Raw genomic sequence first — 19,157 nt, 5'->3', positions numbered from 1 at the left:
CACACTGGTTGAAAATCGCTGCTCTGCCAAAACCGGTTTGGCTCAGTGGATAGAGCGTCAGCCCTGGCCTGCAGACTGAAAGGTCCCAGGTTCAATTCCGGTCAAGGGCATGTATCTTGGTTGTGGGCACATGCCCAGGAGGCAGCTGATTGATGTTTCTCTCTCATCGATGTTTCTAACTCTCTATCCCTTTCCCTTTCTCTCTGTAAAAAAATCAATAAAATATATATTTTTAAAAAGAAAATCACTGATCTAAGTATAAAATTTCAAAACGCCAATTGATTAGCATCTGGAAGGGGTTGATGACAAGGTAATCTTATTTGCTGCCACCTTTTGATTGTTAACTTAAACAGCTTTTCTAGCAGTGTTGTGTTTGCTAATGTTTTCCATATAAAGAAAACGTGTAATACTGTGAGTATGTTTTACATATTTTGCAGTGTTCAGATGTACAGTCACTTCCGGAACAGTCAATGTTACTAACATTCTGTGAGACAGAAATATGATTATCAGGCATATTGAAAAAGAAAATTACCCTATCCTATTTATTACATGCTTAACATTTTTTAAACAAAGGGGAGAAATTGTCACTAAACTCATGAGCTATTGCAAATAAACTTTCTAGGAACTATCTTTATTTGAATTCATCATGGGATGTTATATAAGAATAGAAGTGAGAACTATGACCCAGCATAATAGACCATAATTAGTCACTTTGTGTTGCAAGGTAAAATATTATTCCATTGGTAACTTTGAGGAGTGATGTTACATTTCATAACTAGGAAAATAATTGTGTAATGGGAAGGAGAGGGATATGCTAACTCTTTTCTTGCTACATTATGTCATTGACTGAGATACTAGAATTTAAAACCAGGTAATATTACTATAACTAAATCACGGAAACAATTTTGGAAGAAGAGAGGAATTTTGAGATGAGTATAAATTGTGCCCTTTTAAAAAAAAAATTACTGATGCTCTCTGAAAAAAAAATTCAAGGGAATGAACATGGAGGTACCCAAAATGTAAAAACAAGGAAAAAAGGAAACAAAGGAAGAAGTACAGAACTTTATCCAATGTATTGGTAATTAATAAGTATTCAAAATCTCTGTACTCCGAGACCATTTAGACCAAGTCTGTTATAGTCATCTTTCTATTACTAGTGCGGATTTGAAGACTGGGGAATAATTATGTTAACAAACAGAGTTTATGTATTAAATCTATGTGATTTCCTTAAAACCTGGAAATGGGATAATGGTACAAATTGAACATTAATAAATACATAGACATAAAAATTGTCCAGCCCAGCAAACGATTATAATTTCTGTAGCAGGTTAGCCTGAAGCAGCAGAGGCTGCAATTTCACAGTGAGGACTCTGGGCGCCGCTGTTGGCCAGAGAGGAGAGCTCTGCGCTGGTGATCGCCTCGCGCAGCCGCAGCTCGCTTTCCTCGGCTCACTCGCCAGAGCTAGCTTTTCCACCTCTCCCTCCTCTGGAAGAGAAGAATCCCTGACCCCCACGCAGCAACTAAAGGCTGTTCGGAGCTCTGGACATCCGCCACACAGAGATCACTGGCCATCCGGCGTCTTCAGGCCGGTGAGCGCGCTGAGGGGAGCAAGAGGGATGGGGAGCGGCGCTGGGGACAGGGGCTGGGCTGAGCGGCGGCCAGTGCTCTTTCCCTTCCTGCTGTCTTTGTTGTGCCCGGCGGCGCTGTCTGAGCCGCTCAGCTACCGGATTCCCGAGGAAATGCCCCAGGGCTCGGTGGTGGGGAACCTGGCCAGGGACCTGGGACTCAGTGTCCGCGAGTTACCCACTCGGAAACTGCGCGTCAGCTCTGAGAAGCCTTACTTCACTGTGAGCGCAGAGCGCGGGGAGTTACTTGTGAGCAGCAGGCTGGACCGGGAGCAGATATGTGGGAAGAAGCCAGTATGTGCTCTGGAATTTGAAGCTGTTGCTGAAAAGCCATTAAACTTTTACCACGTGAACGTGGAGATCGAAGATATTAATGATCACCCTCCCAAATTCATGCAAAATTCCTTTGAGCTGCAAATAAGTGAGTCCACAAAGCCTGAGGCACGATTTATCTTAGGGTCTGCCCATGACGCAGATATTGGGACCAACTCATTACAGAATTATCAGCTCAGTCCCAATGATCATTTCTTACTCGTGAATAAGGAGAAATTAGATGGTAGCAAATACCCCGAGCTGGTATTGAAGGTGCCTTTAGATCGGGAGGAGCAGAAGTCTTACCACCTGACCTTGACTGCCTTGGACTGCGGGGATCCACCCCTGAGCAGCACTGCTCAGATACAAGTCCTCGTGACCGATGCCAATGATAACCCTCCGGTGTTCAGCCAAGAGCTGTACAGGGTGGGCCTCCTGGAGAACGTGTTCCCAGGCACCACTGTGCTTAGAGTGATGGCCACCGACCAGGATGAGGGCGTCAATGCGGAGATCACCTTCTCTTTCACTGAAGCAGGCCAGATCACCCAGTTTGACCTGAATTCTACTACTGGGGAAATTACTACTCGAAAGACGCTAGATTTTGAGGAAGTCGGAGAATATTCCATAGTTTTGGAAGCAAGGGATGGTGGAGGAATGATTGCCCAATGTACTGTGGAGATAGAAGTCCTAGACGTAAATGATAATATCCCAGAAGTAATATTTCAGTCTCTCACAGATCTGATTACAGAAGACACCAGGCTAGGAACCTACATTGCTTTACTTAAAGTTCGTGACAAGGATTCTGGAGACAATGGAGAAGTTACTTGTAAATTAGAGGGTGAGGTTCCGTTTAAATTGCTAACTTATTCGAGAAACACGTATAAATTAGTGACAGACGGAGTTCTAGACCGAGAGCAAACGCCAGAGTACAATGTCTCTATCACAGCCACTGACAGGGGCAAGCCGCCCCTCTCCTCCAGCACCACCATCACCCTGCACATCACAGACATCAATGACAACGCCCCGGTCTTCCAGCAGTCAGCCTACCTGGTCCACGTGCCAGAAAACAACCCGCCAGGGGCCTCCATAGCGCAGGTCAGCGCCTCGGACCCCGACCTGGGACCCAATGGCCAGGTGTCCTACTCCATCGTGGCCAGCGACCTGGAGCCGCGGGCGCTGTCGTCCTACGTGTCCGTGAGCGCGCACAGCGGGGTGGTGTTCGCCCAGCGCGCCTTCGACCACGAGCAGCTGCGCGCCTTTGAGCTGACGCTGCAGGCGCGCGACCAGGGCTCGCCCCCGCTGGGCGCCAACGTGAGCCTGCGCGTGCTGGTGGGCGACCGCAACGACAACGCGCCCAGGGTGCTGTACCCGGCGCTGGGGCCCGACGGCTCCGCGCTCTTCGACACGGTGCCGCGCGCCGCGCAGCCGGGCTACCTGGTCACCAAGGTGGTGGCGGTGGACGCCGACTCGGGACACAATGCCTGGCTGTCCTACCACGTGCTGCAGGCCAGCGAGCCCGGGCTCTTCAGCCTGGGGCTGCGCACGGGCGAGGTGCGCACGGCCAGGGCTTTGGGCGACAGGGACGCGGCCCGCCAGCGCCTCCTGGTGGCCGTGCGGGACGGGGGACAGCCACCCCTGTCAGCCACTGCCACTCTGCTGCTGGTCTTTGCTGACAGCCTACAAGAGGCTCTGCCAGACCTCAGCGAAAGTCCTGAGCCCTCTGACCCCCAGGCTGAGCTACAGTTCTATCTGGTGGTGGCCTTGGCCTTGATCTCAGTGCTCTTCCTCCTCGCGGTGATTCTGGCGGTCGCCCTGCGCCTTGGACGCCCCTCTAGCCCCACCACCTGGGGCTGCTTTCAACCTGGTCTCTGTGTCAAGTCTGCACCTGTGGTTCCCCCCATCTACAGTGAAGGCACTTTACCTTATTCCTACAATCTGTGCGTGGCCCAAGCTGGAAAGACAGAGTTTAATTTTCTGAAATGTAATGAGCAGTTGAGTTCAGGACAAGACATACTTTGTGGTGATGCATCTGGGGCCTTATTTCCACTTTGTAATTCCACTGAGTCGACTTCCCAGCCGGTGAGTGTCCTTTATGCATAACCTGCTTCTTTTGGTCTACCCAGTTCTCCCTGTTCACAGGAAACGTACTGTTTCAAATATGAAGGTTGTCTTAGGAAAGTTGTTGCTAGTAAAACAACTGTCATAGTAGGAGCACTTATGTATCTTTTAGGGTAGGGGTGTCGAACTCAATCAGAGAAGGGGCCAAAATCTAAAATCCAGCCTAAATCGCGGGCCGAATGGTTTACTGAACAGTCATAAACTGACAATGTCATAAACTGACAGCGGAGTGCAGTGTTGACAGCCCGGTTCGGGCCACATTGCAAGGCCTGGCGGGCTGGATTTGGCCCGAGGGCCTTGTGTTTGACACATGTGTTTTAGGGATATCTTTCCAGGCTCGGATTTAGGATGGATTGAGGGTGTGGGTTTACCTACAAACGGAAACATTACAGAAGGCTATAGGCTCTCTTGTAAAAGCTTGAGATTTTCCCCTAAATTTTTCTTTCTATTACTAATTCAATCTTGCCATACTATAAATGTAAAAGTAGGTAGTCATTTAAATAAACCTTTAAAGCAAGCAAACAAACAAAACAGTTAAAATTAGATATTTTTCTTAACGGATTTAACTGTTATGATTCTCATACTAATCTGCTATTTTGTCTCTATTCCCCTTTTGTTTCAAAAGCACCTAGAAACCTGTGGTTTTGTTTTGTTTTGTTTTGTTTTTGTAGATGGACCCATTATAACTCTATGCAATGTGCTGGTGTGTGTGTGTGTGTGTGTGTGTGTGTGTGTGTGTGCGCGTGCGCGCGCAAAAATCTTTTGACTTAGTAGTAGGTCTACTATGCTCATCAGAAGATAAAAGTATGTTCTTCCTACTTACTTTTCAGAATAAATATGTATTGAAGCTCATTCTATAGGCTCTTCCATTCAAGAAAAGTTCATGTTTTTAACTTTTTTTTGCAACCTTAAACTAATAAAGCTAGATATCTCCTAGTTATTCTACTGTCTCTAGGGAAAATGTAGAGTTGAATTCTTAAAATGTAAGACAAAATTGCTTACCTGATGTGTAAACAAGTATATACTCAAGATGAGAACACATTGTTTCAGCCTTTTGCTAGATTTCCCTTAGCAATTGCTTCAATTAATGGCCATTTTACAAAGCATTGAAGAGACATTTGTTTGTATTGGCATTTTTGATAATTATGTGTGTTTCTTACTTTATGTGGTTCTTTTAACCAAAATTCTCATGAAAGTAAACGTAATTTTAGAATATTTGTCTACTTTAAGAATTTAATTGTTTGCTTTAAATACTCTCTCATTGGTGAAAAATGGGATGGACATTTACTTTTTATTGTAAATTCATTTGTACCTTTCAAGCGTTTTCAAATGGAAAAAGTACAAATAAATTAAATAAAGAAGCAAATTAGTATAACCTCTGATAAAACTTTAAAGTAGAACTTAAACTATTAATATTTTACAATATTAATTTGAAACATTATCAATGTGTAAGTTAACACAGCATTTTAAAAAGAAAATTAAGAAACAAATGCCTACAAAAATCTTACTATAATAATTAATTAGTTTAAACAAAACAAAACAACTTCGGAGTCAATCATTTTAATAGATCTATTTTAGTTTGAGTGAATTGGTTGTCAGTGACAACTGGAGCTTCTAATTTGATAATAGATATTGAAGACATTTGCAATAAACCTTAAAGCAAAAATTATTTAATAATTTATTTTTTTTAAAAAAGTAAATGTCTTCCAGAAATGGGAATAATTTAATGTGATACTCACCCATAAATCTGATCATTTTATAATACTTTATAAGACTTAAACCCTACTTCATTTCATACTTCCTGGCAATTACTTTTAAAATATAAATTCAGGGACAAATTAAATAAATGCAAAGCAAATTATAGGAAGCAAGAAGTATTTTCCCCCTCTGTAATCTAGCAAACCATATTGCAATTTTAAGTGGGTGTAGTAACTGTTTAGGGCTCTAAGCGCCGCTGTTCACCTATCTTGGAAGTAAATGTAACCAAAAGCCATCCGGATTCTCTGGGCTCTCACCTCACAAGACCTGCAAATCCCACAAATCAACCGCAGGGCTGCAGCGAAACTCCTTCCTACATTTGGGACAATCTGGCTTTCCGAGGGGATGATCTCCGAGCCTGCAGCATAAAGGTGAACAGGACACTTATACCCAATGAAGATTCCGAGTGGATTCCACAGCGGAAGAACAATGGCCGCTCGGAAGAATTACGGAGGACTCAGGGAGCTCATCCTGCTGTGCGCGCTCCTGAGTGCGCTGTGGGAGGTCGGGAGGGGACAGATCCGCTACTCGGTGCCAGAAGAGAGCGACAAAGGCTCCTTCGTGGGTAACATCTCCAAGGACCTGGGGCTGGAGTCTCAAGAGCTGGCGAAGCACGGAGTCCGCATCGTCTCCAGAGGTAGGACACAGCTTTTTGCTCTGAATACTCAAAGAGGCAGCTTGGTCACGGCGGGCAGGATAGACAGGGAGGAGCTCTGCGCTCAGAGCGCGCGGTGTCTTGTAAATATCAACATCCTCGTTGAGGATAGAGGGAAAATTTTGGGGATAGAAATAGAAATTACTGATATCAATGATAATAATCCGAAATTCCAGAGCGAAAATCTGGAAGTAAAAATTAATGAAATCACGGTGCCTGGCACACGTTATTCACTCCCAGAGGCTGTTGACCCGGATGTGGGCTTGAATTCCCTGCAGAGCTACCAGCTCAGCCCCAATCACCATTTCTCCTTGGACCTGCAAACTAGAGATGACGGGACTTTAAACCCGGGGTTGGTGCTGGAGCGCTCCTTGGACAGAGAGGAAGAGGCTGCTCACCACCTGGTCCTCATCGCCTCCGATGGAGGCGAGCCTCCTCGCTCCAGCTCAGTGCACATCCTAGTGACAGTGTTGGATATAAATGACAACGCCCCAGTGTTTGCTCAACCAATTTACCGAGTGACAGTCCCAGAGAACGTGCCCCCTGGCACCCAGCTGCTTACTGTAAGAGCTAGTGATCCCGATGAGGGAACCAACGGGGAAGTGGCATATAAATTCTGGAAAATTAGTGAAAAGCAATCTTCATTATTTCAGCTCAATGAGAAAACTGGGGAACTATCAACAGCAAAGAGTCTAGACTATGAAGAAAGTGCATTTTATGAAATTGAAATACAAGCTGAGGATGTGGGGGCTCTCGTGGGGACGACCAAAGTGCTCATTTCTGTGGAAGACGTAAATGACAATAGACCGGAAGTGATGGTTACATCTTTGTTTAGTCCAGTCTTGGAAAATACTCTTCCTGGAACAGTAATTGCTTTCCTGAATGTTCATGACCGGGACTCCGGAAAGAATGGTCAAGTTGTTTGTTACATACATGATAATTTACCTTTTCAATTAGAAAAGTCAATAGATAATTATTATAGATTAGTGACATGGAAACATTTGGACCGAGAAAAAACATCCATGTACAATATCACAGTGATGGCCTCAGATCTAGGAACCCCACCTTTATCTACTGAAACTCATATCTCCCTGCATGTGGCAGACACCAATGACAATCCACCCACTTTTTCTCAAGCCTCCTACTCAGCCCATATCCCAGAGAACAACCCCAGAGGAGCCTCCGTCTTCTCTGTCACCGCCAATGACCCTGACAGTGGCAAGAACGCCCAAGTCACTTACTCTCTCACTGAGGACACCATCATGGGGGCACCTCTTTCTTCTTATGTCTCCATCAACTCTGACACTGGTGTGCTGTATGCGATTTGTTCCTTCGACTATGAGCAGATCCGAGACCTGCAGCTATGGGTGACTGCCAGGGACAGCGGGGACACTCCACTCAGCAGCAATGTTTCAATGAGTCTGTTCATTCTGGACCAGAATGACAACTCACCTGAAGTTCTCTACCCCTCGCTCCCCAATGATGGATCCACTGGTGTGGAGCTGGCACCCCGCTCTGCAGAGCCCGGCTACCTGGTGACCAAGGTGGTGGCAGTGGACAGAGACTCAGGCCAGAATGCCTGGCTGTCCTACCGCCTGCTCAAGGCCAGTGAGCCAGGGCTCTTCGCGGTGGGACTGCACACAGGAGAGGTGCGCACTGCGAGGGCCCTGCTGGACCGAGATGCGCTCAGGCAGAGCCTGGTGGTGGTGGTCCAGGACCATGGCCAGCCCCCTCTCTCTGCCACTGTCACCATCACTCTGGCTGTGGCTGACAGTATCCCAGATGTCCTGGCTGGCCTGGATGACATCAAGAACCCTGACAACTCTGAAGACTCAGATCTCACGTTGTACCTGGTGGTGGCTGTGGCCATTATCTCCTGTGTCTTCCTTGCTTTTGTGGTTGTTCTGCTGGCGCTCAGACTATGGCGATGGCATAAGTCTCGTATACTCCAGGCTTCGGGCAGAGGGTTGGTGGGCTTGCCTGCCTCAAGCTTTCTGGGTGTGGAAGGAGTACAGGCATTCCTTCAGACCTATTCCCATGAGGTCTCCCTCACTGCAGACTCAGGGAAGAGTCACCTGATCTTCCCTCAGCCCAACTATGCACATACACTCATAAGCCATGAGAGCTGTGAAAAAAATAGTTCCTTGTTAACACCCATAGATTTTCAAGAAGGTAAGGATGAAGCTGCTTCGGTTCAGGTGAGTTCAGTTTTTGTTTACATTATTTCTCAGATGCACTATTTTCTTTATAACTCTATGTGTTTTGAAACATGTATTATGCAGAAAGTTTAAAATATTTTAAAGTATACCCTAAATATGGAAGTTATTTTAGTGGTGATGCTACAAAATTGAGTTCTAGTTATCAGAGTTTGATTTATTTGCTTTCACAAGGATTGGACATGATTGTTTAAATGTGAATTCTCAACCTTTAAAAGCCTTCCATATTCTACTGCAATTATAATTATCACTTACCACTCATTCACTTAAGAAGTAGTTGCCCAAACACAGAAGTTAAATTTGTTTTCTATATAAGAATATCAATTCCTAAATTATGACTGAGAGAAAATTGTTGAGACTCCTAAATCCTTGGATTATCTTAGTAGAAATAAAACACACGACAGAATTTTAGCATGTGTTTACAGTTTGAACCTAAAACTAAGCTCTGAAAGATTCCTTCTTTTTAAATCTATTTTCTTAACACTGTCTGCATTCACAACTTTACCCTTCACAACTTTAAGGCTTCTTATATTTCAAAATGTAAACACATTTTAAATGGTTTGACTCTCCCTAATGTTTTTTTGTGTGTCAATGTTCACCCAGGCTCACACAAATGGAGACATGGAATCTAAAGTCCAAAATAGACATTGCTCCTTTCCCCACACCCCCAAAAAATACAAAACAACAAAATCAAGCCTAAAATAAAATGTCATTTTAAACTGTTGAAAGAGACTTTTGTAAAATACAGGATCCCATGTTTCAGTAGAGTTCTAATGAATTGTTTTCATGGTGCAGCCATGTGAAATGTGTACTCATGGTAAGAGAGTTTGAGAATGTTAGTTTAAAGAATAGAAGTTTCATGCACACAAATTCTAAACAAGTTAAACAACTAAAATTGATTCCATCTGGACTATATTTATGGTTTCTGTATTCCTTGTTATAGCATTTTATTTTTTAAAATATATTTTTATTGATTTCATAGAGGAAGAGAGAGGGAGAGAAAGATAGAAACATAATTGATGAGAGAGAATCGTTGATTTGCTGCCTCATGCATGCCCCACATTGGGGATTGAGCCTGCAACCTGGGCATGTGCCCTTAACCAGAATCAAACCTGGGAACCCTTCAATCTACAGGTTGATGCTGTATCCACTGAGCCAAACCAGCCAGGGCTTGTTATAGCATTTTAATGAAGTTAACTCTGGCTTGTCATCAAGTGTAAGTAGAAAATACAATAAAATATTTGTTAGTAATAAAAAAGACATTTCCCAAGGATAGTGCAGTGTTCCCTCCTATTTTGCATATACAGTGGATGGGAGTTAACTTTATATTTTCTGTAGTGTTTGGATGCATAGTTTTTTGAGGGGACAATTATAATACTGATACTTTACAAATTTAAAAAGTATGTGGGAAGTTGCCCTGATAAAAAATAAAATTCTTTCTCTTGGTCAAGTCATTCACCAATTGTAAAAAAAAAAAAAAAAAAAAAAAAAAAAAAAAAAAATTAATGAAGTAAGATTAATAGAACAAATATCTCTATATTCAGTAAAGGTATTTAAGTAAACTTAGCATGAGCTCAGCTCCTTCCATTTCACAGTCATTAGGTCAGTACAACATAGGTGCATAGATAAGGAAGTAATGCATTCTACTGGAATATCCCTTTGTGAGTTTATATTAAAGAATAGATAAACATTTCCCCAGTAACTTTTACATACTCCATGCGGTATGACATAAGCCAAGTAGTTCTGAGATATGAAGAAGAAGGTAAACCATGGATTGGCTACATCATAGGGACAGTATTTATGGAATGAATATTTCCTGAGATAGTCATAACAGTAACAAAATATTAATTTTATAAACAGTTTTTATATTATCAGAAAGAAGTTTTTGAGGATTAGTAAGTGTAGGTTTGTATAAAAACCCAATGCGATATGTCTAATAATTTGAAAAGAAGAGTACAGATACCTTAAAGGTCTTATAGTTTAATATGTAAATATAGTAACAAAAAAGGCTTGTTTAGTCCAGTGCATGCTCATAATTACTGTAGCTGGTTAGCCTGGAGCAGCAGAGGCTGCAGTTTCACAGTGTGGACTCTGGGGGCCGCTGTTGGCCAGAGTGGAGAGCTCTGCGCTGGTGATAGCCTCGCGCAGCCGCAGCTCGCTTCCTCAGCTCACTTGCTAGAGCTAGGCTTTCCACCGCTCCCTCCTCTGGAAGAGAAGAAACCCTGACCCCCACGCAGCAACTAAAGGCTGTTCGGAGCTCTGGACATCCGCCACACAGAGATCACTGGTCATCCGGCGTCTTCAGGCCGGTGAGCGCGCTGAGGGGAGCAAGAGGGATGGGGAGCGGCTCTGGGGACAGGGGCTGGGCTGAGCGGCGGCCAGTGCTCTTTCCCTTCCTGCTGTCTTTGTTGTGCCCGGCGGCGCTGTCTGAGCCGCTCAGCTACCGGATTCCCGAGGAAATGCCCCAGGGCTCGGTGGTGGGGAACCTGGCCAAGGACCTGGGACTCAGTGTCCGCGAGTTACCCACTCGGAAACTGCGCGTCAGCTCTGAGAAGCCTTACTTCACTGTGAGCGCAGAGCGCGGGGAGTTACTTGTGAGCAGCAGGCTGGACCGGGAGCAGATATGTGGGAAGAAGCCAGTATGTGCCTTGGAATTTGAGGCTGTTGCTGAAAAGCCATTGAACTTTTACCACGTGAACGTGGAGATCGAGGATATTAATGATCACCCTCCCAAATTCATGCAAAATTCCTTTGAGCTGCAAATAAGCGAGTCTACCCTGCCAGGCACTCGATTTATATTAGAAGTAGCGAAAGATGGAGATACTGGCCTAAACTCTCTGCTGAATTACAAACTCTCTCTAAGTCCTAGTTTCTCCTTGACAAACAAGGAGAAGCCAGATGGTAGTAAATACCCAGAACTGATATTGGAGAAACCTTTAGATCGAGAACAACAGAACTATCATCGATTAGTTCTCTCTGCCTTGGACGGCGGAGATCCACCCCTAAGTGGCACCACTGAACTCCAGATCCAGGTCACTGATGCCAATGATAACCCTCCTGTGTTCAAGCAGGACGTGTACAGAGTCAGGCTTTCAGAAAACGTGCCACCGGGCACCACTGCGCTGCAGGTGTCAGCCACCGACCTGGATGAGGGTCTAAACTCAGAAATAACCTATTCTTTGTCCAGGATGGAACAAGAGTTCCATCTGAATTCAAAGAGCGGGGAAATCACCACTTTACGGACACTGGATTACGAAGAAATCAAGGAATATTCTCTGGTAGTGGAAGGAAGGGATGGTGGAGGACTGGCTGCACAATGTACAGTTGAAATTAACATTCAAGATGAAAATGACAACAGTCCAGAAATTACATTCCATTCTCTGGTGGAAAGGATTCTGGAAAACTCAGTGCCAGGAACTCTAATTGCTTTCATCAAAATACATGACCGTGATTCTGGGGAGAATGGGGAGGTTAATTGTCTATTAGAAGGTAAAGTCCCCTTTCAGATAATCTCTTCATCCAAAAGTTCATATAAACTGGTGACAGAGGGGACCCTGGACCGAGAACAGACCCCGGAGTACAATGTCACCATCACAGCCACTGACAGAGGCAAGCCGCCCCTCTCCTCCAGCACCACCATCACCCTGCACATCACAGACATCAACGACAACGCCCCGGTCTTCCAGCAGTCAGCCTACCTGGTCCACGTGCCAGAAAACAACCCGCCAGGGGCCTCCATAGCGCAGGTCAGCGCCTCGGACCCCGACCTGGGACCCAATGGCCAGGTGTCCTACTCCATCGTGGCCAGCGACCTGGAGCCGCGGGCGCTGTCGTCCTACGTGTCCGTGAGCGCGCACAGCGGGGTGGTGTTCGCGCAGCGCGCCTTCGACCACGAGCAGCTGCGCGCCTTTGAGCTGACGCTGCAGGCGCGCGACCAGGGCTCGCCCCCGCTGGGCGCCAACGTGAGCCTGCGCGTGCTGGTGGGCGACCGCAACGACAACGCGCCCAGGGTGCTGTACCCGGCGCTGGGGCCCGACGGCTCCGCGCTCTTCGACACGGTGCCGCGCGCCGCGCAGCCGGGCTACCTGGTCACCAAGGTGGTGGCGGTGGACGCCGACTCGGGACACAATGCCTGGCTGTCCTACCACGTGCTGCAGGCCAGCGAGCCCGGGCTCTTCAGCCTGGGGCTGCGCACGGGCGAGGTGCGCACGGCCAGGGCTTTGGGCGACAGGGACGCGGCCCGCCAGCGCCTCCTGGTGGCCGTGCGGGACGGGGGACAGCCACCCCTGTCAGCCACTGCCACTCTGCTGCTGGTCTTTGCTGACAGCCTGCAAGAGGCTCTGCCAGACCTCAGCGAAAGTCCTGAGCCCTCTGACCCCCAGGCTGAGCTGCAGTTCTATCTGGTGGTGGCCTTGGCCTTGATCTCAGTGCTCTTCCTCCTCGCGGTGATTCTGGCGGTCGCCCTGCGCCTTGGACGCCCCTCTAGCCCCACCACCTGGGGCTGCTTTCAACCTGGTCTCTGTGTCAAGTCTGCACCTGTGGTTCCCCCCATCTACAGTGAAGGCACTTTACCTTATTCCTACAATCTGTGCGTGGCCCAAGCTGGAAAGACAGAGTTTAATTTTCTGAAATGTAATGAGCAGTTGAGTTCAGGACAAGACATACTTTGTGGTGATGCATCTGGGGCCTTATTTCCACTTTGTAATTCCACTGAGTCGACTTCCCAGCCGGTGAGTGTCCTTTATGCATAACCTGCTTCTTTTGGTCTACCCAGTTCTCCCTGTTCACAGGGAAATGTACTGTTTCAAATATGAAGGTTGTCTTAGGAAAGTTGCAGCTAGTCAAAAATTGTAATACCATTCTTCAAGGGAGGTTGAAATAGGAGCACGTAAATATCTTTTAGGGATATTTTTCCAGGCTCGGATTTAGGATGGATTGAGGGTGTGGGTTTACCTACAAACGGAAACATTACAGAAAGCTATAGGCTCTCTTGTAAAAGCTTGAGATTTTCCCATAATTTTTTCTTCCTATTACTAATTCAACCTTGCCATACTATAAATGTAAAAGTAGGTAGTCATGCCGAAACCGGTTTGACTCAGTGGTAGAGCTTAGGTCTGTGGACTGAAAGGTACCAGGTTCGATTCTGGTCAAGAGCATGTACTTGAGATGCGGGCACATCCCCAGTAGGGGGTGTGCATGAGGCAGCTGGTCGATGTTTCTCTCTCATCGATGTTTCTAGCTCTCTATCTCACTCCCTTCCTCTCTGTAAAAAATTGATAAAATATATTTTTAAAAGTAGGTAGTCATTTAAATAAACCTTTATAGCAAACAAACAAAACCATTAAAATTAGATATTTTTAAAAAGAATTTAACTGTTATGATTCTCATACTAATCTGCTATTTCGTCTCTATTCCCCTTTTGTTTCCAAAGCACCATGAAACCTGCGGTTTTGTTTTGTTTTATTTTGTTTTTGTTTTTGTTTTTGTTTTTTGGTAGATGGGCCCATTGTAACTCTATGCAATGTACTGTTGTGTGTGTGTGTGTGTGTGTGTGTAAAAATCTTTTGACTTAGAAGTAGGTCTACTATACTCATCAGAAGATAAAAGTATATTCTTCCTACTTGCTTTTCAGAATTAATCTGTATTGAAGCTCATTCTATAGGCTCTTCCATTCAAGAAAAGATCGTGTTTTTAACTTTATTTTTTGCAACCTTAAACTAATAAAGCTAGATATCTCCTAGTTATTCTATTATCTCTAGGAAAAATGTAGAGTTGAATTCTTAAAGTTTAAGACAGAATTGTTTACCTGATGTGTAAACAAGTATATACTCAAGATGATAACACATTGTTTCAGCCTTTTGCTAGATTTCCGTTAGCAATTTTACAAGCATTTTACAAGCATTGAGGAGACATTTGTTTGTATTGGCATTTTTGATAATTGTGTGTTTCTTACTTTGTGTGGTTCTTTTGACCAATATACTCATAAAAGTAATTTTAGAATATTTGTCTACTTTAAGAATTTAATAGTCTGCTTCAAATACTCTCTCACTGGTGAAAAATGGATGGACATTTACTTTTTATTGTAAATTCGTTAGTACCTTTCAAGCGTTTTCAAATAGAAAAAGTACAAATAATTTAAATAAAGAAGCAAATTAGTATGACCTCTGATAAAACTTGAAAGTAGAACTTAAACTGTTAACATTTTACAATATGAATTTGAAACATTACCAATGTGTAGTTTAACATAGCATTTAAAAAAGAAAATTAAGAAGCAAATGCCTAGAAAAATCTTACTATAATGATTAATTAGTTTAAACAAAATAAAACAACGTTTGAGTCAATCATCTCAATAGGTCTATTTTAGTCTGAGTGAATTAATTGTCAGTGACAACTGGAGCTTTTACTTATTTGATAATAGATATTGAAGACATTTGCTTCATTTAGATGAACCCTAAAGCATAGTAAATAAAATTTAATAATTTATTTTCTAAAAAGTAAATGTCTCCCAGAAATGGGAGTAATTTAATGTGATGCTCACTCGTAAATCTGATCATTTTATAATAATTTGTAAGACTTAAACCCTACTTCATTTCATACTTCCTGGCAATTACTTTTAAAATATAAATTCAGGGACAAATTAAATAAATGCAAAGCAAATTATAGGAAGCAAGAAGTATTTTCCCCCTCTGTAATCTATTGCAATTTTAAGTGGGTGCAGTAACTGTTTAGGGCTCTAAGCGCCGCTGTTCACCTATCTTGGAAGTAAATGTAACCAAAAGCCATCCGGATACTCTGGGCTCTCACCTCACTAAGACCAGCAAATCCCACAAATCAACCGCAGGGCTGAAGCGAAACTCCTTCCTACATTTGGGACAATCTGGCTTTCCGAGGGGATGATCTCCGAGCCTGCAGCATAAAGGTGAACAGGACACTTATGCCCAATGAAGATTCCGGGTGGATTCCACTGCGGAAGAACAATGGCCGCTCGGAAGAATTACGGAGGACTCAGGGAGCTCATCCTGCTGTGCGCGCTCCTGAGTGCGCTGTGGGAGGTGGGAAGGGGACAGATCCGCTACTCGGTGCCAGAAGAGAGCGACAAAGGCTCCTTCGTGGGTAACATCTCCAAGGACCTGGGGCTGGAGTCTCAAGAGCTGGCGAAGCACGGAGTCCGCATCGTCTCCAGAGGTAGGACACAGCTTTTTGCTCTAAACCCGAGAAGCGGCAGCTTGGTCACGGCGGGCAGGATAGACAGGGAGGAGCTCTGCGCTCAGAGCGCGCGGTGTCTTGTAAATATCAACATCCTCGTTGAGGATAGAGGGAAAATTTTTGGTATAGAAGTAGAAATCACTGATATCAATGATAATAATCCGAAATTCCAGAGCGAAAATCTGGAAGTAAAAATTAATGAAATCACGGCGCCTGGCACACGTTATCCACTCCCAGAGGCTGTTGACCCGGATGTGGGCTTAAATTCCCTGCAGAGCTACCAGCTCAGCCCCAATCACCATTTCTCCCTGGATGTCCAAACTGGAGAAGGCGGAACTTTAAACCCTGAGCTGGTGCTGGAGCGGGCCTTGGACAGAGAGGAAGAGGCTGCTCACCACCTGGTCCTCATCGCCTCCGATGGAGGCGAGCCTCCTCGCTCCAGTTCCGTGCACATCCTAGTGACAGTGTTGGATGTAAATGATAACGCCCCGGTGTTTGCTCAACTAATTTACCGAGTGACAGTCCCAGAGAATGTGCCCCCTGGCACCCAGCTGCTTACTGTAAGAGCTAGCGACCCGGATGAGGGAACCAATGGGAAAGTGGCATATAAATTCTGGAAAATTAGTGAAAAACAATCTCCATTATTTCAGCTCAATGAGAAAACTGGGGAACTATCAACAGCAAAGAGTCTAGACTATGAAGAAAGTGCATTTTATGAAATTGAAATACAAGCTGAGGATGTGGGGGCTCTCATGGGGAGGACCAAAGTGCTCATTTCTGTGGAAGATGTAAATGACAATAGACCGGAAGTGATGGTTACATCTTTATTTAGCCCAGTCTTGGAAAATACTCTTCCTGGAACAGTAATTGCCTTCTTGAATGTTCATGACCGGGACTCCGGAAAGAATGGTCAAGTTGTTTGTTACATACATGATAATTTACCTTTTCAATTAGAAAAGTCAATAGATAATTATTATAGATTAGTGACATGGAAACATTTGGACCGAGAAAAGACATCCATGTACAATATCACAGTGATGGCCTCAGATCTAGGAACCCCACCTTTATCTACTGAAACTCATATCTCCCTGCATGTGGCAGACACCAATGACAATCCACCCACTTTTTCTCAAGCCTCCTACTCAGCCCATATCCCAGAGAACAACCCCAGAGGAGCCTCCATCTTCTCTGTGACCGCCCATGACCCTGACAGTGGCAAGAACGCCCAAGTCACTTACTCTCTGACTGAGGACACCATCATGGGGGCACCTCTTTCTTCTTATGTCTCCATCAACTCTGACACCGGTGTGCTGTATGCGATTTGTTCCTTCGACTATGAGCAGATCCGAGACCTGCAGCTACTGGTGACTGCCAGGGACAGCGGGGACACTCCACTCAGCAGCAATGTTTCAATGAGTCTGTTCATTCTGGACCAGAATGACAACTCACCTGAAGTTCTCTACCCCTCGCTCCCCAATGATGGATCCACTGGTGTGGAGCTAGCACCCCGCTCCGCAGAGCCCGGCTACCTGGTGACCAAGGTGGTGGCAGTGGACAGAGACTCAGGCCAGAATGCCTGGCTGTCCTACCGCCTGCTCAAGGCCAGTGAGCCAGGGCTCTTCGCAGTGGGACTGCACACGGGAGAGGTGCGCACTGTGAGGGCCCTGCTGGACAGAGACATGCTCAAGCAGAGCCTGGTGGTGGTGGTCCAGGACCATGGCCAGCCCCCTCTCTCTGCCACAGTCACCCTCACTGTGGCTGTGGCTAACAGTATCCCAGATGTCCTGGCTGGCCTGGATGACATCAAGAACCCTGACAACTCTGAAGACTCAGATCTCACGTTGTACCTGGTGGTGGCTGTGGCCATTATCTCCTGTGTCTTCCTTGCTTTTGTGGTTGTTCTGCTGGCGCTCAGACTATGGCGATGGCATAAGTCTCGTATACTCCAGGCTTCGGGCAGAGGGTTGGTGGGCTTGCCTGCCTCAAGCTTTCTGGGTGTGGAAGGAGTACAGGCATTCCTTCAGACCTATTCCCATGAGGTCTCCCTCACTGCAGACTCAGGGAAGAGTCACCTGATCTTCCCTCAGCCCAACTATGCACATACACTCATAAGCCATGAGAGCTGTGAAAAAAATGGTTCCTTGTTAACACCCATAGATTTTCAAGAAGGTAAGGATGAAGCTGCTTCAGTTCAGGTGAGTTTAGTTTTTGTTTACATTATTTCTCAGATGCACTATTTTCTTTATAACTCTATGTGTTTTGAAACATGTATTATGCAGAAGGTTTAAAATATTTTTAAGGTATATCCTAAATATGGGAGTTATTTTAGTGGCGATACTACAAAATTGAGCTCTAGTTATCATAGTTTGTTTTATTTGCTTTCCCAAGGATTGGACATGATTGTTTAAATGTGAACTCTCAACCCTTTAAAGCCTTCCATATTTTAATGCAATTATAATTATCACTTACCTTTCATTCACTTAAGAAGTAGTTGCCCAAACACAGAAGTTAAATTTGTTTTTTATGTAAGAATATTAATTCCTAAATTAGGACTGAGAGAAAATTATTGAGACTCCTAAATCCTTGGATTATCTTAGTAGAAATAAAACACATGACAGAATTTTAGCATGTGTTTACAGTTTGAACCTAAAACTAAGCTCTGAAAGATTCCTTCTTTTTAAATCTATTTTCTTAACCCTGTGTCTGCATTAGTACCCTTCAAAACTTTGCAGGACATTTGCCTTAAAATAGACATTTCTTCCCCCCCCCCAAAAAAAAATACAAAACAACAAAATCAAGCCTAAAATTAAATGTCATTTTAAACTGTTGAAAGAGACTTTTGTAAAATACAGGATCCCATGTTTCAGTAGAGTTCTAATGAATTGTTTTCATGGTGTAGCCATGTGAATTATGTACTCATGGTAAGAGAGTTTGAGAATGTTAGTTTAAAGAATAGAAGTTTCATGGACACAAATTCTAAACAAGTTAACTAAAATTGATTCCATCTGGACTATGTTTATGACTTCTGTATTCCTTGTTATAGCATTTTATTTTAAAAAATATATTTTTTATTGATTTCATAGAGGAAGGGAGAGGGAGAAAGAGATAGAAACATCATTGATGAAAGAGAATCATTCATTAGCTGCCTTCTGCATGCCCCACACTGGGGATTGAGCCCGCAACCTGGACGTGTACCCTTGACCAATATCGAACCTGAGACTCTTCAGTCTATAGGCTGATGCTCTATCCACTAAGCCAAGCCAGCCA

At 44.6% G+C, this 19,157-nt stretch overlaps 2 protein-coding genes across 14 annotated transcripts in view; both read left to right on the top strand.

Annotated features, from left to right (window-relative positions):
- The window catches only part of LOC311623141 (protocadherin gamma-C4), a 164,998-nt gene that overhangs the window by 46,958 nt on the left and 98,883 nt on the right, over positions 1-19,157 (top strand). Inside the window, exons 1-2 of one of the 13 annotated variants that reach the window (XR_014795105.1) lie at positions 1,490-4,168; positions 4,377-5,523. The exons of 9 other annotated variants lie outside the window; for them this stretch is intronic. Coding sequence is in view for 3 of the 4 variants with exons in the window: in XM_084884935.1 (XP_084741061.1) it covers positions 15,626-18,085 (2,460 nt within the window). In the remaining variant the exon portion in view is untranslated. Of the gene's footprint in view, positions 1-1,489; positions 4,169-4,376; positions 5,524-10,874; positions 13,415-15,438; positions 18,086-19,157 lie in introns of those variants that run through there. 3 more of the 13 variants (XM_084884950.1, XM_084884947.1, XM_084884935.1) reach the window with 3 other exon arrangements.
- LOC311622551 (protocadherin gamma-A8-like) lies at positions 6,243-10,143 on the top strand (the record flags this gene model as incomplete). Its single annotated transcript, XM_084883820.1, has 2 exons — positions 6,243-9,611; positions 9,849-10,143. The coding sequence occupies one exon, from the start codon at positions 6,243-6,245 to the stop codon at positions 8,757-8,759; it is 2,517 nt and encodes an 838-aa protein (XP_084739946.1). The 3' UTR covers positions 8,760-9,611; positions 9,849-10,143.

This window comes from Pipistrellus hanaki (genome assembly GCF_964339955.1).
Source record: "Pipistrellus hanaki genome assembly, chromosome: 5".
Lineage (NCBI taxonomy): Eukaryota > Metazoa > Chordata > Mammalia > Chiroptera > Vespertilionidae > Pipistrellus > Pipistrellus hanaki.
This window is presented reverse-complemented; position numbering and strand designations above follow the sequence as displayed.